Source organism: Alosa sapidissima, chromosome 24 (assembly GCF_018492685.1).
Source record: "Alosa sapidissima isolate fAloSap1 chromosome 24, fAloSap1.pri, whole genome shotgun sequence".
Classification (NCBI taxonomy): Eukaryota; Metazoa; Chordata; class Actinopteri; order Clupeiformes; family Clupeidae; genus Alosa; species Alosa sapidissima.
The window spans coordinates 17,739,104-17,766,942 of NC_055980.1; the positions used below are offsets into that span (position 1 = coordinate 17,739,104).

A 27,839-nucleotide genomic window follows, 5' to 3' on the forward strand; every position below is an offset into this window, starting at 1 on the left:
ACACTGTCTGCCACACTGTCTACCACAGCCCTATTTTAACCCTCTCTCTCTCTCTCTCTCTCTCTCTCTCTCTCTCTCACTCTCTCTCTCTTCACTCTCAATAGGGACAGCCTACTCAATGCAGGGTTTTTTTCAGGAAATTTTGAGAAGATTACCATTGCAGGAGGATCCTGCAGCACAATTGATATATGTTAGTGAATGACTCCGCAGAGATACCCAGTTACTGCTGACTGTGATCACCTTAAAGAACATATCACTGAAACTCCCCTTGTAATGGCAGGAATCAAATGTGTTAAGATCCCCAAACTTTTGATGTGAGAGAATTCCATCTATTATCTGTTCATTGCTCACTTTACTATAACAGGTCTCTTACGCCCTCTTCTGGAAGAATGTAGGCCTACACTAACAAAAGGTTTCAACTCCAAGATGTTTAAGTTCATAAATATTAGGGCTGTCAAAATAACTGATTAATTTCGATTAATTAATTTGAGAAAAAATAACTGATTAAAAAAAATAGTGCAGATTAATCGATTCCGTATGATCTTTGACCTCGAGCTGTTCTAGTCAGTAACCATTAGACTGTTAAATGAAGGAGAGAGAAGAAAATGTGCTGCCTACAGTAGATCATTGATTGGAACATTTACTTTTAAAAAACGGCCTGATGGTGTTGATAAAAATAAAATGTTGATTAAAATAAAGTCCTCTGCAATGTCTGCAACAAGGAATTAGCATATCACTGGAGTTTGTCAACTCTAAAGTTCCACATCAATGCAAAGAAATAGTGTTGACATTGAGGGGAGTGTTAATTTAGTTTTATTGTGTCCCTTAGGTTATATCTGTGGCCTGAAATGCCTTACATGTGAAAAAAAAGCTTCTTCCGGAAGCACTTTTGAATTGATTTCCTCAGCATATTAGATCATATTATAGATTATTATGGCCATTATATGAACCGTGAAAGTAATAATAAAAGAGTTTTTGAACTTTAATGTCACTAATGCTGATTATTCAATGATTCATTTAAATTTAAATATTTAAAATACTTTCACAGCAAAAATTATATATGTGATTAATTTAGATTAATTAATCACAGAGTATGTAATTAATTCGATTAATTTTTTTAATCGATTGACAGCCCTAATAAATATAATATTGTTTTTGCAGTTTGCCAATCCACAGTATAATAATCTCATAGTGTCAAATGGACCATGAACTATGACAATCCCTTTTTACTAAATAATAGCTAACCTCAGAATATTCTTCACACATAGACTTTTCAAATCAGTTTTAAAGTTGGCTCATGCAACAGGGGTTATGCAACAGAAGAGATATTTATTTATGTTAGGGAATTAGGTGGGGATATAATGTCCTTGCTTTACTGTAAAAAGGCACTTCTGATGATAATGCCTTTTTGTAAGTCTCAAAAAACTGGGTATTTCTGTTTTTTGAATGCTAAACAAATATTATTTCTGGACTCTATCTGTATTTCCCAGTCTATTATGTGCAAATCTTGTTGTTGTTATTTTTTGTTATGTAAGGATGACATATTTGTTATGTAGTTAAAGCCTACATTTATACTGTCTAGTGATGTTTGCAAATGTATGATTTACATGTGTGTGTGTGTGTGTATGTGTGTGAGAGAGAGAGTGAGTAACTGAGTGAGTGAGTGGGAGAGAGAGAGAGAGCAGTTCACTCTCACCAACATCAATTGTAAACACAGTGAAGAAAAGAAGACTGGTCTGGCCTTACATTTTATGGTTCATTAGATGACCTGACCCCGCCAGGGGTGACTTCTTTTCTTGGAATATCATGAACATACAGAACAGAAGAGAAGACAGTTACATAATGTGGGGGTTGGATGCACCAGTGAACTCATTGTAGATTTTCCAGTAGGCTTTTTGACAGCCTTTGATTAACTTTGAATTACGGGCTCAGACTCACTCAAATATTAAATCTTATTGTAATCTATCCTATAGTTCAAAACCCACTTTGTGTACATTTTCTTTCTACTAAATACATTTCACATTCATCTTGGGATAAAGCGTGAAGTAGCCAGGTCTTTTTTTGCTGGGGATAGGTTGAATTCCAGGAAAGATACTATAAATCTGACTCAGCGCAGAGAAGGCGAGCACCAACCCCTCTCTTACGTAGTCGAAGTCTCCGTATCCAAGTCCGTAACTACAAACCTCATCAAACAACATGGCGCCAGCATGCAGCTGGCCTGCACATACGAACGCCAGAGCACTTTTTTCTATAGAACATTAGCGGACAAGTAACTATTGTAACGCAGCATCGCGTAGACTACACGAACTTTTTCCTTCTTGTTGAACGACGACGGATTTCTCCTTTGAGCACACAGCATCCATATTAACTTTCAAGAAGGGCTACTTTGACTCACCTGCTTAAGCTTCTATAAAGAACACATCGTTCTGAATTTGCGTTTCTTGGACCGTTATGCATCACCCAAGCAGTGCCTTGGTGAAGTTCAAGTGAAGTGAGACTATTTCGTTCTGTAACGCGTACTCGTATACTTTTTAGGAAAGAAAATGCCAAGTGACTGCTTTCGGAATAAGACATTTGAAAGGACGAAATGCATCTAAACATGAGTGAGAACAACTCCCCAGTGGACGACAGGGAACGAGACAGGCTTCCGCCTATTTTTAATCATGTAAGTACAAAAATAGTAGGCCTTATTTGTTTTATGCAGTGCGTAATCGCAGTACATAAAGATGGACAACACGTTGTTTTTTTTACTTCAATATATTGTCCCTGTATAACAAAACATCAAAGTATTTTTTTTTTCATCTGTCAAACCTTACTTCATTTCCATGTAATTTCCATAAGTTTAAAAAATAATCATATAGGCTAGGCTATTTGAACATAATGGTTAGGGTCACCAAATTTTTCTTTTTTAATTTTATATGCATTAACATTTTAATTTATTTATTGTTAACTTAGTACAAAAACTTAAAGTTTTAGTAACGGTAATAAAGGATTACAAAAATAAATGGAAATGGAACATAAACAGGTTGACATGTAGCACTGCACTGCCAGTATTGAAGCCAAGCAGTGTCGTTCATTATTTTGCTTTACCAAAGCTGTTGCCTATTATGTGAAGATGACTTCCAGTGGGTTGACAGAGCATCCTCATTGATACAGTCTCTTTGGTCAGTTGCATCTTACTGATGTGGTTAATCTTGGCTTGAGGTCTAGCAGTTCTCTGAGTGTTGTAGCCTATTACCTGCAACCTTAAGGCAACTCCTCAGAACATCACAGAATCGCGCAAACTGATAGCAGAAGAGAGAAACTAGCCAAGTGGAAAATCCTTATGGCTTGCCATCGTAGTGATTTGTGTTTTCAATGACAGGGTTTGGAGCGTGGATCCAAGCAGCCGTGTGCCTCTTATGGAAACTTCTTCTCCTCCGTGAGTCAAAGGAGAGAAGCAGCCGGCCACGGGCTGTCTCTGCCGATCATCCTACCTGCCATTAGACACGGTAAGCTCCAGTGCAAAGATCTTCAGTCCACTCCACTACTGGAAGGTAGCCTGGACATACACTGATATTGCTCTGATGTTGTTGGCAGAGTCGGCCTGGACTGAGTTCTCAAACTGTTCTCAAAAGGGGTTTGGGTGTTGTAGCCTCTGTGTTATTAGCTGTAATGACAAAATCACATTTGAGCAAACACACAGACCACCATATTATCCCCCCCCACACACACACAAACAGAGAGAGAGAGAGAGGGAGAGAGAGAAAGAGAGAGAGCAGACAAATTAACGGGTTCATTATTGCATCCAGACCTAGTGATTTATATAAAATGACACATTCTGAAATGAGATCATACTGATGACTCAGGTTGGTATTTTTAGACTAAACTACATTCTTTGGGGTTGTATGGCCTGGTCAGTCCACATTTCAACTTCAAGTTGTAATCATGAAATTAAACTGTCAATGTTCATAACTCTGCTATAACATAATGACAGACCAGCAACAACAATAAAAAATACATTAGAATAATGATGTCAGAGTTTTCGTTTAACCTTCGAATGTGCACGTTTGCTAAGGTGCCTCTTTGAATTAGTGACACTTATATTAAGCACAATCAATATGTAACCTATTGATTTGTTTTCTTATTTTCACTGTTAAATATTTCTCTTTGGGGGGAAATGCATTCAGAACGCACATGCATGGCTCCGTTTAGTGTGCTTTGTGGAATCCTCAATTCAAACCCTGGAAGACTTTTTAAGAAAAGTCAATTAGATGGAGATTGGGATGTTGAACTCAGTTTGCTTTGATGAATAAATGCTCAGTGATGCTGACATCTTGATAGGCTAGAAGAGTATACATTTATAGGACAGCGTATAATCTCTATCAATGTTTGGAAATTAGTGAAAAAAAATCAGTCATGCTTGTATAATCCTTAAATACAAAATAGACGTAGGCACCGACCTTTTCCTCTAGAAATTATGTATTGCTGAATGTCATTGAATTTCAAAGGAAGGCCTTACACTCTGCTTTGAATTAATGAACACTTCAAGATGTGCTCTGCCTTTTCGGGTGCGTCGACATCAAAAGATGTAGTCAGACACTTAAGCAGCAATGGCTTCTACAGATGTGTTGTAGAACAGAGTGCTGATCAGTACCAGCCTCTCCTCAAGCAAAGGACATTGTTCCTGCTGTCACGATGTCACTGAAAGGATTAGAAGCTGAATAGGTTGTGTGCGATCCAGCTGGGATTCAAACACATCCTAACTAGTGTGGTTTCCATTGCCTCATGGCTAAAATATCAATGCCTCATAAGCGAAACAAATTATTTTTAATTACTTTCAAAAATCAGCTTGCCTCTAATCTCAAAGATTATGCTGCTGCAGAACTTCAGTGCCTTGGATCAATAAATACAAACAGATACAACTTGGATCAATAAATACATTAGAAATTAAGCAGTAACCGAACAACAGAGCTCGAAGTCATGCATGCTATTATGACAGCTGACTGGAACGGATGTGGTCCTGGTGTGATGCCAGATCTGGGCCAAATCTGAGGAACAACAATAGAACCACCAGATCACCACCTTGTCCAAGGACATCCAGCTGCTTTCATTGTATCCAACCAGTAGTCAATCAGAAATGTTCTTAAATGGTTTGTTGTGTGGTCTATTTATTTTATGGTTTAGGTTTCTTAAATTCCACACTTCTGGTTGTGTTGATTGTCATTTCAGTCCACGTTTGACTTTCCTTAGTGCAACTTGTAAAGCACACTGGGTCACCCTTCATGTGCAGATTTTACAGGTGAATCCAATTAACACGCAAATGGCTTGAATTCTGTTTTGTTGTTTTCTCCTGCGTGCGGGACTGGTTATTCTTGCTCCACTGGACTGTTTTTGTTGACTGCCGCACCAGAGAAGACCCAGAACTGTTTTATAACCCTTGGCGCAGCTCAACGTCAACGTGAATTACTGCATCAAATAATATAATTTAATATGATTTGGTGCAAAAATAATATTATTATATTTGTTATAGTTATTTGATTCGTAATTTTCAACCACGTTTTTCTCAAATGTACAAGTGGACCTTGTTGCAATAATTCTCAGTTGATGAAGTTGCAAGCTAAAAAAGGGGTTTCTTAACTTGCCTAGCAGTGATGAATATTGTTCTCTCCCTGAACTCTGCCCCCACACACAGTCAGCCTGATTGGCAGTTACTGGTGATTACTGGGTACTAGCAGTTGTTCGCAGATTACAAGAATCATTGGTGGGCCTAGTGACATTTTTTCTTTTTTTTAAAGAAGCAAAGTTGTTATTGGGATGATGATAATTGTCCCCAATTGTGCCCAGACACAAGGTCACTTGAAAGATTTTCCTCCCAATTATGTGTAGTTAATGTACGGTTTCGTCTGGGCTTACCTAAATACGCCCCCTTCCCCTTGGATTACGCCATGTAAACACAAGTTTTCAGATTGACCTCTAAAAAGCTTTTGATGTTGCTTTGAAGTTGTTCTCTTTTGTTGTCATGGGCCATATGACATCATGCCGGTCATAGTTAATTTGCTCTAGTGAAACCTTCATTATGCCTGTTTAAAAGGAGGCCCAAGTGTATAAGTATATATACTCTTTTGATCCCGTGAGGGAAATTTGGTCTCTGCATTTATCCCAATCCGTGAATTAGTGAAACACACTCAGCACACAGTGAGGTGAAGAACACACTAATCCCGGCGCAGTGAGCTGCCTGCAACAACAGCGGCGCTCGGGGAGCAGTGAGGGGTTAGGTGCCTTGCTCAAGGGCACTTCAGCCGTGCCTACTGGTCGGGGTTCGAACCGGCAACCCTCCGGTTACAAGTCCGAAGCGCTAACCAGTAGGCCACGGCTGCCACAGTGGGTTTGCATAACAGTGGTAAATGTTGTTGGAATTGGTGATGTTGGAACTGGCGTTCTGTGAAATTAAAGGAAAGTTCTGAATGCATTTTCAATGTGTACAACAGCATCTACTGTACATCTCCATATGTTCCTGTAGCTCACCTGACAGAGCAAGGTGCTAACACCGGTGCCTGGAATAGATGATGGATGGTGTACACTCAGTCAAAAGTGGGGCCAATTTTAAACCAATTTCACCAAGATTTAACCAATTTTGGTCAATTATGGCTGGTCTGACTTGGCTGATTTTCTGTTTACCACACATACCACAAAAAACCTCACTGGGCAGACTCTGGCTGCAACCTTGCCAGTAGAGCAGACCTATTTTGGCTTCGTTTCTGCAGTACGTAAGTGCATGGGCCCAGGCTTTCCATTGTTGTTTTACTATCCTTGCTCTACACCAACGTCATGGGTTCAGTTCCCACCGGAGCACACGTGCTTATTAAAGCGCATATGTGAGTCACTTTGGCCAAAGGTGTCTGCTGACTCACCATATATGATGACTCACCATAGATATTGATATGGCCACTGATTGCCCAGCGCTGTAATATATTGACACATTTTCTGTTTGTGTGTGTGTGTTTGTGTGTGTGTGTGTGTGTGTGTGTGTGTGTGTGTGTGTGTTTTGTCTTGTTACGGGGGGACAGTGAGAGAACTCCCTCCGATCTGTACGGGCGTCAAACAGAAGCACCGCATCTCCCTGGACATTCTGCCCCCTGAAGTTAAAGCCCGCTTCGCCTGCGACCCCATCATCCCCCTGCGCACCAAAACTACCAAAGACTTTCAGTGAGTGATGACCATCGATGATCTGTTGTTGCTATTGAGCAGCCTGTAGATATACTGTTCATGTCATGTGTAGCCTGCTTCATGGTCAACATTTCTACGTGTAGAAGTGTAGAAGTTTTGAACTTAAACTTCACAAATGTTTCGTTTCTGCCTTTCTGTAAGAGTAGGATTGTGTTGAAATTGATATTGCACCCATATCGGATTTCTTTTTTAATTGATTCATTTACTTTTCAGTGTGTTCGGTGACACTCTTTGTCACATTAAGAGTGCCTGAAGACTCAGTGATGCTCATTGATGATTGAGATGATCATTCACATCTACTAAAGTCTTAATGTCCTTTTTCTGCTGTCGTTGCAGGGAAGACATAGAGAAGGCCACCCTCTCAGGTGACTGGAGGCACATCCATGATTTTTACTTGACCACGTTCGACTCCTTTTTGGAACTCAACGCAGCCTTTAAGGTTTGGCATCACATCTGTGTTTCCATTCTGCAGATTCACCTGATAGGGCAGAGCCAACACCAGCACCAAGTGTGTGTGTGTGTGTGTGTGTGTGTGTGTGTGTGTGTGTGTGTGTATGTGTGTATGTCTGTGTAATGTATGAACATTCAGTGTGTGTGTGTGTGTGTGTGTGTGTGTGTGTGTGTGTGTGTGTGTAATGTATGAACGAACATTCAGTATGTGTGTGTGTGTGTGTGTGTGTGTGTGTGTGTGTGTGTGTGTATGAATGAACATTCAGTATGTGTGTGTGTGTGTGTGTGTGTGTGTGTGTGTGTGTGTGTGTGTGTGTGTGTGTGTGTGTGTCTCTGTATGTTGTATCCAGGTTCGAGTCCAACCATGGGTCATTTCCCTATCTCTCTCTCCCACTCGCTTCCTGTCAGCCTCTTCACTATACAGTATAATAAAAGGCAAAAAGTATATTTTTTAAAAATGCCAATAACTATGATTTATGATCACACACACAGAAAATATAGTATAGAGAGACACACATAGTATGTTCACACACACACACACACACACACACACACACACACACACACACACACACACGAAAAGAAAAGAAAAAAGAGCCATGGTTTCTGGAGCTGGAGAGAGGGGAAAACCGACGGGCACTTACAAGTTCCCAAATGAATGAATGGCCTCTTTCAGTATGCTGCAAATAAGAGCACCTGTGCCCGACCGTGCCCTATAGAAGGTGCTATTCAGAAGACACAGGGGGCAGCAGACCTTTCGGGGTCTGGTTGGTTGATTTTTCTTTCCCTTTCTCCCCTCCCCTCCTCACTCCTTCCACACCCCCCCCCCCCCCCCCCCCCCCCCCCCCCCCTTAGCTGTAGCTGGAGTAGACAGAGAGCACATTGCACATACATCGTAGCGAGTGTCATTTCAGTGAAGTAATGAACACTTTTCTCTGACTTGACATTCAGAGAAGTTACTTACTCACCTCACACAGTCGCTGCTGTGTAAGGGCTTAGGAGGGCTTGGGGGGGGGGGGGGCGGCGGGAATGAGTCATTTTCAAAGGCTGTTTTTGCCATTGGACAATAAGGAAACTGGAGCCTCTGCTGCCGCTACCTGGTCCGGATATTAATATGGCTTCTTTTCTACCAGGCAATGATGATTGGCTGAGCGTTTGGCCAATCTCCGTCTCATCTGTTTCAATCATCTCTCTCTCTCCCTCTCTCTCTCTCTCTCTCTCTCTCTCTCTCTCTCTCTCTCTCTCTTTCTTTTCTCTCTCTCTCTAGCGCCTGCAGTGGTTTCTTTGGTGGCCCAGCATATACTAGGAAGCACAATAGGGAATTGTTATGAATTGGACTCATTATACAGTCTTGTCAGTAAAAAAGAAGGTTGAAACACATGCTCCCTTTTCTCTCTCTCTCTCTCTCTCTCTCCCACTTTCTCTTATTCACTCTTTCTCCCACTTTCTCTCATTCACTCTCTCTCTCTCTCTCTCTCTTTCCTGTTTTTCAGAAAGAGGCGAACGCTCCATTTAACACAACCGAAGACTCAGGAATTAACACCAAATTTGTCAACGCTGTTTACGACGCCATACTCCATACAGTACGTTCCCAAAGCAATTTCTCTCACGCAGACATATTTCATGGCTCCAAGTCGACTTGTTTTCTTTTATAGTGCCAGTAATTGCCACAACTTCCGATAAAGTTGTTTCTGTTTTTTATTTTATTTTACAGCCTCCAGAAACGCAGAAGGCCGTATTAAAAGGCATCATTAATAGCTTATTGAAGGAATGGAAAGGGTGAGTGACTCTTTTTGACTTTGGAGACACGTGTCCGTGTTTTGATCCTCATCAATGTGTTGTCTTGGTTTAAACAAAAATGGAAGAGAACACCAATTAGTGCCCAGAATGGCGTCTCTCTCTCTCTCTCTTTCAGGCCCTGGCATTGTGCATATAGGGAACACCACTGTGTAGGATTTTTTCTTGAATGTTGTTTCTTTGTTTGTGAAAGTTGCATAAGTTTGACTGTTGTCTCACCAGGCCGCGGACAAAAGACGACCTGCGGGCCTATTTTTGTACTTATTCAGGTAAGCAGCTGCATCTCATTCATTTACACAAAGCCCACCTTTGTGTTCAGGACACGTAATGTCTTGTTTGTTTGTTTACCCTTTCATTATTTACCCCAGTGATTACTCCTACAAGCAACCTCCTTAACAACCCCCCCCCCCCCCACCCCCCCCCCCCCCCCCGCTTTTCTCTTTCCCCTGAGAAGTATAGTAGTCTTCTGACTTCACCAGATAGCCACCTTAATGCTCCAAATAACCCTGTTGCGTAACCATGCCAACATATGGAACGTTTCAGTAATAGGCGGCAATTTCCTCTGTGAGAAAAGAAGGGGAGGAGAGGAGAAGGGGAGGAGAGGAGAAGAAGGGGAAGGGAGGAGAGGAGAGGAGAGGTCAGAATAGAGGTGGTGGAGGTGGGGTTGCTTATCATTATGCAAGGGCTCAGGGGTGGTGCCGTGGAGTAAACAGCAGTACATGTGAAACAGTCTTACTAATCTGCCCCAGAAAGGTCCCCTTTGTGGACGAAGATGGGGGGGGGGGGTTAGAGTAGAGGTGAAGAGGAGGGAAGTGGACAGGCAGTGAAATACAGAGATGGAGGAGAGAGAGAGAGAGAGAGAGAGAGAGAGAGAGAGAGAGAGAGAGAGAGAGAGAGAGAGGGAGAAGAGAATAAGAAGAAGATGTTCCTGTTATGTTTGTGGGAGTTGGGAGTGAATGTAGAAAGGCAGATGTGTGCTCAGTGTGTGAAAGAGAAATATGAGAGAGAGACAGAGCGAGACAGAGAGAGAGAGAGAGAGAGAGAGAGAGGGACTAAGAGAGAGAGACTTTGGCAACTCTGTTCTCATACAGTCATGCTAATGAAGCAACTTTAAATTTGAGACTGAAAAAGTAGAAGTAATCCAATCCAAATGAGTAGAAGATTCTTTTACCCCCAAATCCCCCCCCCCCAACACACACACACACACACACACCCTCCCCTTATTCACACATGGCCCATTGACTCCCGTCTGGGTGGTTGCCGGCGGCAGCGCTCTGTCGTTGAGGCCGATGTAACACCACCCCTCTGTTTACTTCATACATGACCAACCAAAGACCTGGCAACACCGCCGGCCAAATATGGACGGGCCACCATGCTGGAGTCTGGGAGGGCCTGAAAGAGAGAGAGAGAGAGAGTTGGAGGAGGAGAGGTGGAGAGAGAGTTGGAGGAGGGGAGGAGAGAGAGATGTGGAGAATGAGAGAGAGGGAGAGAGAGAGTTGGAGGAGGAGGAGAGAGAGGGAGAGATGTGGAGAAGGAGAGAGAGAGGGAAGGAGAGATGGAGGGTGAGAGAGAGCTTTCTTTTTCTCTTTCTTTTACTTTTTCATCTACCCTCACCATGTCTGTCTGTCTTCCTCTTTCTCTTGCACGTGACTTTCTTCTATTGGTTGTGAATTTCTGAATATTCTCTCTCTCTCTTATCTCACTCTCAGATCATGGCCAGCACCAGATTCATCCCTCCTTCTCTCCCTCTCTTCCCCCTCTCTCTCTGTCCTCCTTCTCTCCCTCTCTTCCCCCCCTCTCTCCTCCTTCTCTCCCTCTCTATCCCCCTCTCTCTCCTCCCCAGTCATATTGGTGCTCCTCTTGTCTGTCTGTGAAGGAGGCTTAAGGTGCTTAAGTGGCTTAGACACTCCGAGCGCTGTGGTTTTGGCCTGTGTGTTTTCACTGTTGGGGTTCACGTTCAGACCGCCTCCATCCCCAGGCTCCTGCTGGTGGGTTTTGTGACCTACATTTTTCTGGAGCGACAGACAGACGCAGCCGATGAGAGAGTCCAGGGGCAATTATCTGCTGCCCCGACAGTGTCAGTCAGCCCTAGAGCCTTGGGTTGTTTGCCTTTTAAAAACACACACACATTCACAGACGTACACACTCGCAGGACAAACACTGACATATACACATACACACACACACACACACACACACACACGTACGCATGCACGCACGTGCGCACGCACACACACATACACACACACACACACACACACACACGTACGCATGCACGCACGTGCGCACGCACACACACATACACACACACACACACACATGCACACACGTATACACAGACATAGACACACATATACATACACATACACACTCACTAAAACACACACACACACACACTCATTAAAACACACACACACAGATACACACAAGGCAGCAGCGGGAATGGATGAGGTCATGCTGGAGTGGTAACGCTGGTTTCCGTGGTGATGCCAGCCTTTATTAGAAGTCAGACGTCGTGTGCTCTCGCTCTCCTGACCAAACATTATATTTCCTTTTCCCTCTCTCTCAATCCCTCTCTTTCTCGCTCTCTCTCTCTCTTGCTCCCTCTCAATCCCTCTCTTTCTCGCTCTCTCTCTTGCTCCCTCTCAATCCCTCTCTTTCTCGCTCTCTCTCTCTTGCTCTCTCTCAATCCCTCTCTTTCTCGCTCTCTCTCAATCCCTCTCTTTCTCTCGCTCTCTCTCTCTTGCTCCCTCTCAATCCCTCTCTTTCTCGCTCTCTCTCTCTTGCTCTCTCTCAATCCTTCCCTTTTCCTCTCTCTCACTCTCTCTCCTCCCCCCTCTCCCTCTTTTTCTCTCTTTTCCTCTCCTCGTCTGTTTTTCTTCCCTCGTCTCAGTGATGTGTTTGTAATGGCCTGTGTCTCAGTACCAGCACAGCCATACATGTCATCTCTGCACACTCACACACTTAGACAGGCAGGGCAGAAAAGCCCTAGAAGTAGGCTAATATTATTTCCTCATTTCAACCTACTTTTTCTCTCTTAATGGTATATGATATGGTATGGTGCTGTGGTATATGGTTATGGTTATGGTTATGGATTTAGCAGACGCCTTTGTCCAAAGCGACACATAAATACAAAACAACATAATAATATTTAAAATTGAACAGGGAACAGATTAAAATGTAGGTCAAATATAGTAAGGAGAATAGTTGTAGTACACAATAATATCAATTCAAGCAATAGCCTAATAAAAAGCAATGTAAAAAAGGGGAAAGGCAATAATAAAACAATAAATATATATAAATACAATTTTACTTCTGTCTTTGTTAGAGCACGATATACTATATCATTATGGCAGTGCCACACATTATTTTTAAAGCAGATCAAAGGCAATCACAGAAACTCTATTTCATCTGTCCCGTAGCGCATGTAAAGATGACCTGGCTTCTGATTTTTGTGGCAGAACCCACAGGATATCCAGACAGCCACATCAAACTTGTTAACGCTGCACACTTACTGAGGCACAACAGAATAATGATTGCTTTCATCTTTTTTTTCTTACATTTGTTTTGGCCAGTTGTGTTTAATGACACAAGTCTGTCTCTCTCTCGGTCGGTTCTTTTTCCACAGAACCCACAGTACACCAGCACAGCTACGTACGTCATCTTCGCACACTTACTGAGAAAGATCAGCAGCCTTGCAGAAGCCGACCACCATTTCCTTCTGCACTGGTTTAAGAAGTAAGTCTGGCGGGGCTACGCTCCTTCCTGCCTCCCTTATTCCCTCTCCTCCTCTGTGTTAAATGTGACTCTCCTCTCATTTTGAAACCTCCACTCACCCACTCACTCACTCACTCACTCACTCACTCAATCACTCACTCACTCACTCACTCACTCACTCACTCACTCAATCACTCACTCACTTAATCACTCACCCACTTATCCAATCACTCATTCACTTACTCACTCATTCACTCACTCACCCATTCACTCACCCACTTACTCACTCATTCATGCAGGCACTAACTCACAGGGTCTTTTTGAAACTACCTGCTACTCCCTCTCCCTACCCACTTCCTTTTCCTTCGTAATTAAAACATCATACCTCAAAGACATGAAGACTGAAACAGAACATGGAAGATTGGAAAGAAGTAGACCTTTGTAATGTAAACATGGGTTGGTCGACATATTATAGCGTATTTAAAACCTAGCATATATAAAAACATGACATGCAGCTCCACACACCTAATAATGAAAGGAGGAAAGGGGGACAACATTCTCTATTTGTTTTAAGTATTTATTTTGTTTGTTATTTTTGAAAACGACTCTGACGTTAAGTTCTTTTTTCTGTCGGGCATTCCAAAGTGCAACACTTTATCATCCCCTACCCTCTACAGCCATGAGGGTCACCATAAAATTAAGTTTATCGACTCACTCAGACACTCACTCATTCACTCACTGATTTACTCACCCACTTGTTTGTCCATTCATTCATTCATTCATTCATTCATTCATTCGTTCGTTTGTTCATTCATTCATTCATTCACCTACCCATTCACTCACTCACTATCTTGTTCGCTCATTCTCACATTCGAATGCCCTGCTCACTCATATATTACTCATGTATTACTCATATATTATCTGTTCTAAAGCGACATACACATAGCTGGTGATTCGCCCATGACTTGTCGCCTCAGCGTTTTCAGGTGACGTCTTGTGTGTAATCATTGAATTATATTTACATTCCATGGTCTCTCATTGCTTGTCTCTTGCAGTTTAAATAGGGCTCACAATAAGAGCTACTCTAACCTCCGTGTCTCACTTGTTGTTACATGTACATCCTTTTCACAGATTTACGTTCTAAATTATTCTGTAACCTCAACATTGTCTCTCCCTCACTCCTGTTCACTTATAAATGGTTGTTGTATTTGTTCCTTATTGGCGCTGTCATTCGTTCACTTGGTTTTTGTATTCGTTCCTTGTGGCCTCTGTCATTGGCTCTGTTCTGAGGCGAGTGTTGTTGAAGTGGACCAGTTGTGTCTGGAGATGTAAAGTGACGTTATGGTGGCTCTGAGTGTCTCCTTTGGCACGTGTGACATGATGGAACACAAGAGATTGCCTCGTTGTCACAGCAAAGGCCAGTGTGCTCTCTCGCTCTATGTCGATTTCCGCACGCACACGCACATACACACACACACACACACACACACACACACACACACACACACACACACACACTCTTAGAGGAAAAGGAGGAGTCTGGAGCCCTGTTAATCCCACTTCAAACCCGGGCCAGCCACTCGGGAGTGGAGCGCCTTCCTCCCAAACATACGGTCCCGATGACACTTAAGCCCGAACGGATGACTCCGTTCCTGATTGTCCCCCAGAGAGCCTGGACGTGGTGGAGGGTTTCATGGGAGGCGTCGCCGTCACGACACAAGCCGCCCTCTGCATGCTTTCCAGCCAAACCAACAACGAGTGTGTGTGTGTGTGTGTGTGTGTGTGTGTGTGTGTGTGTGTGTGTGTGTGTGTAGTGTTTGTGTGTAGTGTGTGTGTGTGAGAGTGTATATGTGTATTGGTGTGAGTGTGACTGTGTGGATAGAGATGGATGGATGGGTGGGACGGGTGGATGGTGGGGCGCGGTTGTGTGTGTGTGTATGTGTGTGTGTGTGTGTGTGTGTGTGTGTGTGTGTGTTTGTATGAGGTTGGGCTGAGGCTTAGGATGACGTGATCTCGACACTACACACGCATTGTTTAAACATCTCCATTACATCTGTGCAAAGCTATGTCTGTCTCGCTGTGTGAAGAACATAGCTTAGACACACACACATGCACAGACACACACACACACACACACACACACACACACACACACACACACACACACACACACACTCAAAGAAATACATGAATAGCCCACACTGTAAATGGATGGCTGTCAGGCGGGCTAGACAGAGCAGGCCCAGCTGGCGTTTCTCTCTGTGTGTGTGTGTGTGTGTGTGTGTGTGTGTGTGTGTGTGTGTGTGTGTGTATGTGTGTGTGTGTGTGGTTGGAGGGGGAGTGTGAGTGTTTGTCCTTATCTATCTGTGTTTGTGTGGCTGTCTTTCTGTGTTTGTGTCTATGACAAATATGTCTGATGTGTTTGTGTGTGAGAGGGAGAGAGAGAGAGGGATAGAAAGAGAGGGAAACTGGATGGAAAGCATGAAAAAAGATGTGAGAGAGAAAAGAGAGAGAGAGAAGAGAGTATATGTCTAAGGTGTGTGTGTGTGTGTGTGTGTTTGTGTTGTCTTTACTGGTGTGTCTGGGGAGACTGTCATTCCCACAGGAGCACTCAGCACCATTGAAAGCAGCTGTGTGTGTGTGTGTGTGTGTGTATGTGTGTGTGTGTGTGTGTGTGTGTGTGTATGCGTGTGTTTGTCCTGCATCCGAAGCTAACTATTATTCCCTTTGCACATGCGCAATGCTGTCACATAGGTTAAGCCAGAGTTGTTGTTTTTTTCCTGTACAGATTTTCAGATATCCGTACATAGAACAGCGATGCACCTGTACCAACCCTTAAAGGTGTACAGGAATGTTGGAAAATGAACGTTCCAAAGAATATCTAGGCTACTATATGTTCATTGAATCCAACATAGAATTTTAGAACCTTGATTTGTTGCGGAACGGAATCTTAAGTTAGAATGTTCAAAAACCCACGCCTTTAAAGCCCAATTCACACCAAAGATTCACAACGAGACAAAACCGTTGCAGAAAGGAGTTGCAGCGGTGTGAATTAGATGTTGCACGCCGTTGCAAACCGTCGCAAAGCATTCACCATGTCTAGTCCCAAATCTTTGGTGTGAATTGGGCTTAACCCTTAAAGGTGTAGATTTTTGAACATTCTAAGTTCCGCAACAATTGAAGGTTCTAAAATTCTATGTTAAATTCAATGAACCCAGATATTCTTTAGAACGTTCATTTCTCAACACACCAGTGTGATGGTACTCCTTTAAGGGTTAAGGGTTAAACCTAACATGCAGGAGCCACAGAGGGCTACATTGTGTCTACTGTATCTAAACCTTGCGTAACTATCTATCGATGTGTAGTGTATAGTGGGCTATGCATGTATGTGATGTGGATAGTGGACTATTAGATGCAGGACTATAAGTTCTCAGACACTGTGCCAGAGCTTAGGCATAGGCTGGGACTATTCATATTTGAAAATAAGATAGTATTTTATATAACAGATTCAAATATTTCTGATAACTTCAGGCACAGAAATGGTCCTTGCCGTAAGCACTTTAGACGTGTCCATAAAGTGGACTGTCGTTGGTCCCCCTCCTTCCTCAGGCTCTCTCCGGAACACTAGTGGACAGAGGGCTGTAGATAATATGTAAAGTGGACTGTCCATGCTCCTCCTCTTCCTCAGGCTCTCTCCGAAGCGCTTCAAGCAGCTGGTGGAGCGGCTGCAGCTCTTCATCAGCACGCGGCTCTTCCCCGCCCGGCCCGAGGAGCTGCCGCCCATGACCAAGTGCTCGTGGTGGATCCCCGCCGCCACCAAGGTCCTCTCCCTGCTCAGTGAGTCTCCCCTCATGGATTGCCTCTCAGCAACAGACCTGTTTCCTCTCTGCCAGCAGAAATCCAGTTTTTAGAAACCTGTGGTTATTTTATATATGTATGTATTATTGTAGAAGACTAGGTTATATAGATGTTATGGACCCTTTCAAGAGAGTTCCATTATCAGCATCATAGTTGGCCCCACAAGACTTCCGTTTTAACATTCCATATGTTATCTTAATGCAGAGGAAGTAGATTGGGGCCCAAATAGAACGTTCAAGCATTGTTTTTGTTTTTATTGTTGAAAGGGTCTATAGAATGTATGTTGTATGTTTTTTTCATGAATCATTTATTATCGCTATTCATCACTGTTATTTTTATTATGAAATTATGGAACAGAAAAACTATTCTTCATTGTACTTTGCCATTTAATGATGAATTGCCATCATTTTAGAAATTCACAGTACTGTTGAGTCTTTCCTTTAAGTTCTTGGTGTAGAATTGCAGGTGTTTTAAAGAACAAGTTATTGGGTGGGTTGCACCAACAAGGATTAGGTAATAATAAATCTGGATTAATTTTAATCCTGTTGCTCAACTGCTTTAAACTTAGATTTAAATTTCAGTTAGGGATTCATTTTAAACCTGCTGAGGTGGTTTAAATTTCTGAAATGGCTGCATATATTAGATGGATTTAAGAAAATCGAGCCCCAGACAATCTCAACCCTGTGGAGTTTTATGATGATGAGGAATTTTGATGGAGGTACCGATTCAACAAGGAATCTGATTAAGATAATGTACACAATTAAACATGGAAGTGACCTGATTATCTTTAGGCTAGGTTTATAATGGATAAACCTTGATATAATCCAGGTTGAAACTTAATCATTTTTTGTATAACCCACCAGTCAAGGTTTTAATCACAAATTAAATTTAAACCTACATGTAGATCCTTGATTAGGCCAAAACTAAGATTAATTTAATCCTTGTTGGTGCAACCCACCCAAAATACTCATTGTAGGCTCATAGTTAGATTCGATAGATATATAATATAAGTATAAGTATAAACATATAACCAAACTCTACTGAACAATAGAGAGAGTAGAAGATAAGAAAAATAACAAAACTAAATACTAAATATACTATATGAATTAAATAAAAAAATCCACAGTGTGCTTGAGGGTGATCAAGCATGAGACGCTTGCAGTGACCGCCGGGACAGCCTGTAGTTCTGTGTGCATGGTGAGGTGCTCAAGAGAGTGAGTGTCATAGTGAAGGTGCAAAAAGTAGTCCAACAGTAGTCCTGTAGTTCTGTGAACAGTAGTCCTGTAGTTCTCTTTTCTCGGAAGCTTCTGTTACCTTGAAGTTTTTCCTTCTACCTCTGTGTCTCCTTTTGTCTGGTTTGGTTCTGCAGAGATATTTAATGTCTGTGACAGATCTGACTAAACGGAGACGAAACTTTATAGCACAAAAGATCCATCAAATGATGAAGATCCTTTGGCTCGTCAGGAGTCTCTCTGTTTCAGTGCGATTCAAAACCAGAGAGGGACTAGCCAGACATTTGAGACAAATGTATCCTAGTTCTTTCTTCAGACTGACATTGAAGGCATTATGCTGTCATCTGTTCATATTTCAATTCCACCACAGAAATACGTCCCAAACAACAACTAACTTTTTTAGTTAAATCGTGCGGGAAACTATAAATAACGACTATCTAAAAAGGAGACAACCTCAGAAAAATATGTTATCTAAATCACAACAAGCATCATATAATCCTCCTGCCTGACTGACCTTTGACCCCTTTCTCTTCCTGTTATTAGACGCTGCCAACAGCATCGCCACTCCCCCCATCCTCCCTTTTACCGACTTTTACAACCTCACGCTGGACCACACCGACTTTATGGAGGACTATCGCACCTGGCAGACCCACGGCAACTCCAACCGGTAACCGCAACAGCAACAACAACAGACCATGCATGACCCACACATAAACTATCGCTGTCTGAGCCCTTTGGTAATTTTAACTGTTAGCCGTTATCTAAACCACTCCTATGAAAGCAGGCCCTCAGGTTCTATGGACAGCTTCTACTGGTTAAAATGTCTATACAAAATCATCACACAAGGCACAGAGCTCTCTGTCTCTGTCTAACACCCCTCCATAAAGTACTATACATGGCAAACCTCCTTACTCCATTTGATAGCTTTGTTTGTTTAGAACACATGATATACAGACTCTCCCAGTTCCTTCATATTGCCTGTTGCCTGTTGCCACTGCATAATTATGTTTGTGCAGCCTAATGAACATTGGATGTCTCTTTGGTATTTGCTCTGATGCTAAGAGAGCCTCATCTCATGGTTATTGTTTGCAGTGAGTGAACCTTTTCCAACTTCTTTCATGGCTTCTCACAGCTCCTCACAGCATTCCATACCCGCCCTGTTACAGCTGTGTCCGATGCAATGTCGAGTTCGCTCCGATCTAAACTCCAGACAGAGGTGGATGCTCAACGTGTCCACCTGATACAGGCAACTCAACTCTCCTCTGAGACTCTCAACTTGAAGTGTAGCCAATCGGGCCTTGAGTCCTGATGTTGTTGTTTTTTACCCCCCAGCAATGTCTTGAGATTCAAGTACTGGTAGTTTCACTTCACCTTAGCCAATTAATGTCTTAAACCCATAAGTTGTTTTTCTCAACAATGGCTTTATTCGTTTCACTTTTTTACAAGTTCCCTAACACCATAGCCAGTTACACCATGTCCTAATAGGATCCGGACGAGCGACTGTCTTGTATGTCTGTCTACACTGAGTCTGTTAAATATGCCCTTCTATTGCGTCATATTTCCCATTAAAACCTTGCGTTGCATCGCGCTGCTCACGTTGATGCAGTCAGGACACTCCAATTGAAAACAATGTAATTAAGCAAATTTTATTGCTAATGTTTGCTCACGTCGCATCCTGTTTATTGTGTCCATGAGCTTTTTGTCAGTGATGTCTTAACGGTCACCATCGGCCAGTTTCTATTTCCCTTCCTGAGGAGTTCTTAACCAATCAGGCCTCAGATGTATGCGTTGTTTTTGTCACCGGTGCCTTTCAGGTTCTCCTTCTGCCAGTTCCCCTTCATCCTCTCTGCTGTGGTCAAGAAAGGCATCCTCCAGAGGGACTCCGAGCAACAGATGATCAGCATGGCCAGGGTGAGAGGTCAAAGTTCAAAATTCGTTCACTCATTCACCAACACCACCACCTTAATTGCACCTCTGCAGCTCAGGAAACAAAAGTTGATACAACAGCCTAGGAAACAAAAGCTGATACAACACACATCAAATTGAATTGTATTTATTCTATTTACACAGTGGCAATAACAGCTGTTATTATACGGCTCCTCAGAAAAATCCACTGAATTGAATGGGCCACCCGGACATTCGGAGGTCTGATATTTCGCCTTATTGACCTCTGCAAGAAATAGCCGGACGCTTAACCTAGCATAGGAACTGAACTCTATATCTATCAGACATATGGTATATAATCTATAGCAGTTCTCAACCAGTGTGCCATAAGGCGAGGTGAGGTGTGCCATGGAATTTTGAGGAACCCAATGCGTTTTTCTACAGGCTCATGAAACAGGCTATACGGCTATTTTGAATGCACAGCTAATTAAATTAATTATTTTTAATTAAATTCAATTAAAAATCTCAGTCAACATCGTGTGAGCATATGTCTATCGCTGTGGTCTCAGGTCATGAACACTCTGTATAGAAAAAAATATGAGCATTTTGGTTTGACCTTTAGTGTGCCGTAACCCCAACAAAGTTGAGTACCTCTGATTTATAGTACCCACTCCAAGGAAAAGTGTGACTGAAAAAAGAGTGGTCCCAAAACACATCACAGAGCTGAGGGCCCTGAACCTCTGAGCACTCAGACAACCAGTCTAGAGGATCAGACAGATCCGCTCGATCCTGCCCCCCGTCTGGGACTGTTGTCTGCTCGGATGACTCAGTGTGAGTAACAGAAGGGCCTGCAAGAAGTACGGAGAGAGAGACAGAGAGAGAGAGAGTGAGAGAGAAAGAGAAAGAGAGAGAGAGTCACTTCCAGCTGAGACATGTGTGATTACTTAACTTTCAGCTGCTGTGCGACTGGGGCACTCGATCTCTCTCCCCCCTTCTGTACAACTGTACGAAAAGCTGCAGCTTGTTTGCAAATAGAGCTTGGGAATTTCCTGAGGACAGAGCAGAACTTCGTTTTTTTGGCTGGAATCGTCAGGGGAAACATTAAGGGGTATTTACATAGAATGCTCCCAACTTTTGTCACCAAAAAGTATACATACTATACACACACACACACACACACACACACACACACACACACACACACACACACACCTATCTGCTCATGTACATACACACACGCATACATGCAGATACTTACATGCAGACGCACACACACACACACACACACACACACACACACACACACACACACACACACACACACAAACACATGATTACAGGCTCACACACTCAACACACTCTGATGAGGACACAGGCCTGTATACATCCTCTCCCATACACATACACACTCACACACACAGATACACACACACACACACACACACACACACATACACATAGTTATAGACTCACACACTCAACGCCCTCTGATGAGAACACAGGCCTGTATGCATCCTCTCCACACACACACACACACACACATTCACATACACACACATTCACATGCACACACACACACTGCAGCAGACACAAACAAACACTGTCACAGTCACACGTCGGAAAGTGGTGCTCAGTCCAGTGGAACATAAACATGGTTTAGCGTGGGGAATGGGCGGCCTGATAAGGCCCGTCTGTGTGTTTTCTCTCTCTGTCTCTCTCTCTGTCTCTTTCTCTACCTCCACCTCCCTCTCTTACTCCATCTCTCCATCGCTCTGTTTCTCTGCCTCTTGCTCTCTTCATTGCTATCTCTCTCTCTCTCTCTCTGCCTCTTGCTCTCTTCATTGCTCTCTCTCTCTCTCTCTCTCTCTGCCTCTTGCTCTCCATTGCTTTCTTCATTGCTATCTCTCTCTCTCTCTCTGCCTCTTGCTCTTTTCATCTCTCTCTCTCTGTCTTTCTCTATACGTGTTCATTACGTTGGCTTTCTCACTGTTCTCTCCCTCTTTTCCTCTCTCTAGCCCCCTCTGTCTCTCTCTCTCTCTCTCTCTCTCTCTCTCTCTGTCTCTAATGTTTCCTTTCCACCCATTTTAATCTCCTCCTGTATCATTTTCCCTCTTAACTTTATCTTGTCACGCTCACACTCTCCTCTGTCTCCAGCATCCCTGTTCTCTCTCGTTAACTTTGGCTCTTTTACTCCACCTCTCTCTCTCTCTCTCTCTCTCTCTCTCTCTCTCTCTCTCTCTCTCCCCTTTGACAGCATCTATCTATCATTGTTTTCACACTTCCCCTGTGTCTTTGTAGTTCTATCTTTTCCCTCTGTAACTTTGAATTCTCTCTCTGTCCATCCCTTTCTGTCATCTCTCTCATTCTCTCTCTCTCTCTCTGACTTTGCCTTGGGTCTCTCGCTCTCTATAGCTCTCTATATGTTCTCTATATGTTCTCTCTCTCTCTCTCTCTCTCTCTCTGTCTGACTTTGCCTCTTCTCCCCCTGTCTGTGCAGCAACGCTGGTGGATACGGTGTCTCACTCTTTACAAGCCCTCTATTTGTTCTTTCCGTCTGTCCCTTTCTCTCTCTCTTTCGTCTCTCTCTCTCTCTCTCTCTCTCTCTTTCTCTCTCTCTCTCTCTCTCTCTCTCTCTCTGTCTGACTGTGCCTCTTCTCCCCCGGTCTCTGCAGCAAACGCTGGTGGATAAGGTCTCTCGCAGACAGCGTGTGGACATGAGTCTGCTCTTCCTCAACATTAAAGTCAGACGCCTGCAGCTGGTCAGCGACTCTCTGGATGAGGTAATGCCGTCCTGTCCCGTAACGGCTCCCCCCCCCCCCACCCCCCCCAACAAAAAAAAATGTGAGAGGAGAAGGGGTGAAAATGTGATAGCCAAAAAAGAAAAGAAAAAACTCTAGGCTTTTTTTCTTAGAATGTGCCAGAGCTGTGTGATTAAGTGTGTAAGCTGATGGTGTTTACATCTGTGGAGGCACAGCATTGTTGATGTTACGATCTTTCACCAAAAAGCCTGTGTGTGTGTTTGATTGTGTGTGTGATTGTGTGTGTGTGTGTGTGTGTTTGATTGTGTGTGTGTGTGTGTATGCATGTGTGTGTGTGTGTGTGTGTGTGTGTGTTGTGTGTGTTTGATTGTGTGTGTGTGTGTATGCATGTGTGTGTGTGTGTGTGTGTGCTGTGTTTCATCCCTTTTCCAAGTCTGAGAGAAGACTTTTTTTCCCTTTTCTTTTTTTTTTGCCAAGACGTGTGCTGTACAGTCTGCTCCGGAAAGTTCTAAGTATGGGTGCAGCCTAATTTGGAAAAATTGCTCCACCATAAATGTTCTCTCTCTCTCTCTCTCTCTCTCTCTCCCTCTCTCTCTTTCTCTCTCTCGCTTTTTCCTTTTCTTTTTTTCCTCTCTCTGTTTTCTCCTCAAAGCTCGCAAGAAAGCGGGCGGACCTGAAAAAAAAGCTGAAAGTGACGTTTGTTGGCGAGGCGGGCCTGGACATGGGCGGCTTGACAAAGGAGTGGTTTCTCCTCCTGATTCGACAGATTTTTCACACAGACTACGGTGAGACACAAAGCCCAAACAGAACCACTCTGTAATAATCAAAAGCAGCAGTGAATGAAGATGACAGCCAAACTAATCTTCTGTTATGATTATGGTGAAGAGAACAGAGTCAGAAATATTGAGTTCAGCCTCCTTTATTGGAATTTGTGCTCCAGTACTAATGTTACTTATTTTAATACCAATCAGCACCTGTTACTTCTCTTGTTTACTACTATTAGTAAGCATACTGGTACACATAGTCTCAGGTGAATGTGTTAGGAGTGTAACTGTACACAAAAATCACGGTTCGGTGTGTACCTCGGTTTTGAAATCACAGGTTGGTTAATTTTCGCTACAGTAAGCCTGTATTGCTAGATTCACAATGTTTTTGATGCGCAATGGGAATAGTATTTTGAAAAGGTGTCATGTTTTTTGGTGTTATTTGACTAAACTGACACCGTCCGCTACTTATTATGTTTGTGTGGGAACTTGAATTTGAAACATGGTCTGCAAGCAAAAACTCTACTGTAGATAACTGTTAAAGACTGCATTTGGTACATTCGGTACACATCTATATTGAACCACACGTCCTGTACTTAAAATGTTCGAATATGTGTACTTTTAGACCCCTACTGTTAATGTGAATTTAAGGAGTAAATTGTCTGACAGTTGATTGCCACTCTGATCTTTGCTGCAACTACTATTAGTGCTGTCATCTATTAATAATTCTCCATCAGTTGAAGTGGCTTAATTGGTATGTTGCATTTCTCATAAGTGTAATGAGTGATATCACTGATCTCCTGAGTGGGTCCCTCTGTTTAGTTTTCATTTCTCTGATTGGGATGTGAGCCTGGTGTGTTCTAGATAGACATTTGCATGATTTTAGGAGAGGCTGTTGCAGTAGACTGATCAGTCACTGACTTGTAGCTTGAATGTTATTCCTCATTTGGATAAAAGCGTCTGCTAAATGAATAATGTCACATGTATATGTGAAGCAGTCATGATTGATTTTCGCTATGCCTTTTTTGCAGGCATGTTTAGGTACGTCAAGGAGTCCCAGTATCACTGGTTCAGCAACTGGAACTGTGACAACTGCTCCGAGTTTCGCCTGGTCGGATCCGTATCCTTTCATTGCCATAAACCACCACATTCAACACTCAGCTATATAAATCCATTTGGTCTCGTGTCCACACACACACACACACACACACACACACGCACACACACACACACACACAGACACACATATATATATGGAAAGAGTGGATTTATATGCTTGGAATAGAAAGTCACATGAGTGAATCGAGTGCTTTAAATAGCTCTTAAAGATACCATTCGAAACCATGACGGGGGAAACACTCAGTCAATATATATAATTAGATCCTAGCAAGGCTCCCCGCATTCATGCACTATTGGCAGAGCAAGGCTCCATGCAGTGGCCAGCTCTGGTCTTATTTCTTCACCAGTGTTGCTCTTGAGCAAGACGCAAGCTGAATGTGTTCGTAGCAGTTTTGTGGCAGCACTTTTCGTTTGTAATTCATTTTTATTTATAAACTCTTTATTACACTAAGTGCATTGCTGAGTCGCTGCCCACATCATAAAGTCTTCCGAGGAAATGACCGTTTCTGACAACAATTCAGAAGAGTAAGCATGGCGACAGTGGGGGCGTTTGGAGAGAAGGGCTTTAATTACTAACAGGAAGAGGCTTGTTACTGATGGCCTGTGTTTCACTGGCACTGGTCACTTCCTGTTGGAGGCGTTGGCGCTGAGATGGGTCACACACGTACACACACACGCCCACACACATACATGTATGGGCATAGGCATGCTTGCACACAGGCACATGCACATTAATGTGTGTATGCTAGAACCCACACAATAGCATGCACACACACACACACACACACACACACACACACACACACACACACACACACACACACAAATACACGTACGCATGCACGTGTGCACACACACATCGTTAAATCACATCATACTCAGACTTGGTGGCAGCCAGCAAAATTTTGTCTTGCCCTCACCCCTCTCTGAATCTATCCATCAGATACACACGCACACACACACGCACGCACACACACACACACACACACACACACACTCACACACACACACACACACACACACAAAATGCTTCCTGAATACAGCCCTCAGGTAATGGCAGTTCCACGTCGCAGATGGCCATCATTAGAGATGCACTCTCTGTCGCACACACACAAACACAAACACATGCACGCACACATAAACACACACACACACACACACACACACACACACACAAACACATTCAGACACCTACACACACACACACACACACACACACACACACACACACACACACACACACAAACACACACAGACAGACAGACACACAGACAAACACACAAACAAACACACACACACACACACACATGCAGACACACACACACACACACACACACACACACACACACACACACACATTCACACATACACACATTCACACACACACACACACACACACACACACACATTCACACACACACACACACACACACACACACACACACACACACACACACACACACACACACACACACACACACATACACACACACATGGCTGCCAACCCACCCATCTGCCACTGACTAAGGGCCCAGTGGGCCCTCCAGAGGAACAGAGCTGGTCTGTTCCTGTGCACTCAGCTCCTCTCCGCTCGGCACCACAACAAACACTGAGCCCCCGGCCCCTGCCACACCAGCAGGAGGAGGAAGAGGAGGAGGAAGAGAGGGAGGGGGAGGAGGACTGGGCTCACTAAAGGGGGAGGGCGTTTGTTTTGTCTGGTTCAGGGAGATTGAGGCTGAGTCATTTTTGTTTTGTTTCTGTTTTTTTTTTTTTTTTTTTTTCGTTTTGTCGTCGTTGTTATTGTTTTTTTTTTTCTCTCCAAACGCATCATTCAGGTCCACGTGGAACCTTACTGTCTCTGTCTGTCTGTCGCTCTCATCGCCGTGGCCTGCCTCCAAGCTTCCCGCCCACCACTGCTATCGTCTCTCTCTCTCAGAAAGTTCTGGAACCGCCTCGAGTTCCACAGAACTGATTTTTCTCCTCCTCTGTCTTTCTCTCCTCCTTTCTTTTTTACTTTCTTTCTTGTTCTTTCTATCCTTCTTTTTTATTTTCCTCTCTCCCCTGTTCCTCTCTGCCCCCCCCCCCCTCTCTCTCTTTCTTTCCTTCTTTCTTGGCTCGCTCATATGGACAGCACATGGCGGAGATCAGGCAGAGGAGGAGGAGGTGGAGGAGGAGGAGGAGGAGGATGTGTCTATAGCAGCTGTTAGCACTCAGTAGCGTCGAGGCCCCTGCTTCTTCCACGCTCCCGTCAAATGTATATTACACCTGCCCGAGGAGTGGACCGAGTAGAGTGGAGTGGAGTGGTGGGGCCGTCTGTGGGTGATAACTCTCCGGAAATGCCCCTTCAAGAGCTCAACACCCAAGAGCCTAATACCCCCTTGTACTAAAGAGCTACCTCCGCCACGTTGCCCCCTGAATATTACCCCAGCTCATAATGTCAAGGGCAGTTGTTTTTGAGTGAGGAGGACAAAAAAAAAAAACACATGGCCTTGTCTAAAATGTCAAGAGATGGAATACGGACTGAATAAAAATAAAATGGACCACAAAAATGAGACCCTGAAGGCAATCCGAGAGCAGGACATTGTAATGGATATAAGTGATACAACGGGCCTCCAGGGGGTGATGTAAGCTAGGAAATAATGCCTCTTGGATTCATAACTATTTTTACACAGACCACTAAGATATGAAGGTTGCATAGGCTAGACTGTGGACAGTGGGGCGTTTTAGAGCAGTGGCTAAGGAACTGGACATGTAGAAACCAGTAAACCATGGGTTTACACTCAAGGTCAAGTTTCTGTTCCATTGGTGTCTGTACTGTAAGTCACGTTGGATAAAAGCAACCGACTAAATAAATATAAATAGATAACAGCACCAGACTCTGGTTCACAGAAGGCCATCGGACTTCATTTTGCTGTGGTGCAGACTAGTAATCAAACACTGTCCCCAACACACTGGTTTTGGAAAAATGAGAGAGGTGCAATCAATCTTTCTGTGGATGTGGTCTTTGAAAAGGTGTCGTTTTTTCGTGGTGATTGATGATGACACCTCTG

At 43.4% G+C, this 27,839-nt stretch overlaps 1 protein-coding gene across 1 annotated transcript in view; it reads left to right on the plus strand.

Moving 5' to 3' along the window:
- Positions 1-2,201: 2,201 nt before the first annotated feature.
- Positions 2,202-27,839, plus strand: part of hectd2 (HECT domain containing 2) — a 46,896-nt gene continuing 21,258 nt past the window's right edge. Inside the window, exons 1-14 of the mRNA XM_042083343.1 lie at positions 2,202-2,665; positions 3,365-3,491; positions 7,050-7,188; positions 7,546-7,648; positions 9,153-9,242; positions 9,374-9,438; positions 9,679-9,710; positions 13,071-13,194; positions 16,862-17,010; positions 18,807-18,930; positions 20,078-20,174; positions 22,820-22,927; positions 23,559-23,691; positions 24,702-24,790. Of these exons, the coding sequence (XP_041939277.1) occupies positions 2,588-2,665; positions 3,365-3,491; positions 7,050-7,188; positions 7,546-7,648; positions 9,153-9,242; positions 9,374-9,438; positions 9,679-9,710; positions 13,071-13,194; positions 16,862-17,010; positions 18,807-18,930; positions 20,078-20,174; positions 22,820-22,927; positions 23,559-23,691; positions 24,702-24,790 (1,458 nt within the window). The 5' untranslated portion in view covers positions 2,202-2,587. The remainder of the gene's footprint in view (positions 2,666-3,364; positions 3,492-7,049; positions 7,189-7,545; positions 7,649-9,152; positions 9,243-9,373; positions 9,439-9,678; positions 9,711-13,070; positions 13,195-16,861; positions 17,011-18,806; positions 18,931-20,077; positions 20,175-22,819; positions 22,928-23,558; positions 23,692-24,701; positions 24,791-27,839) is intronic.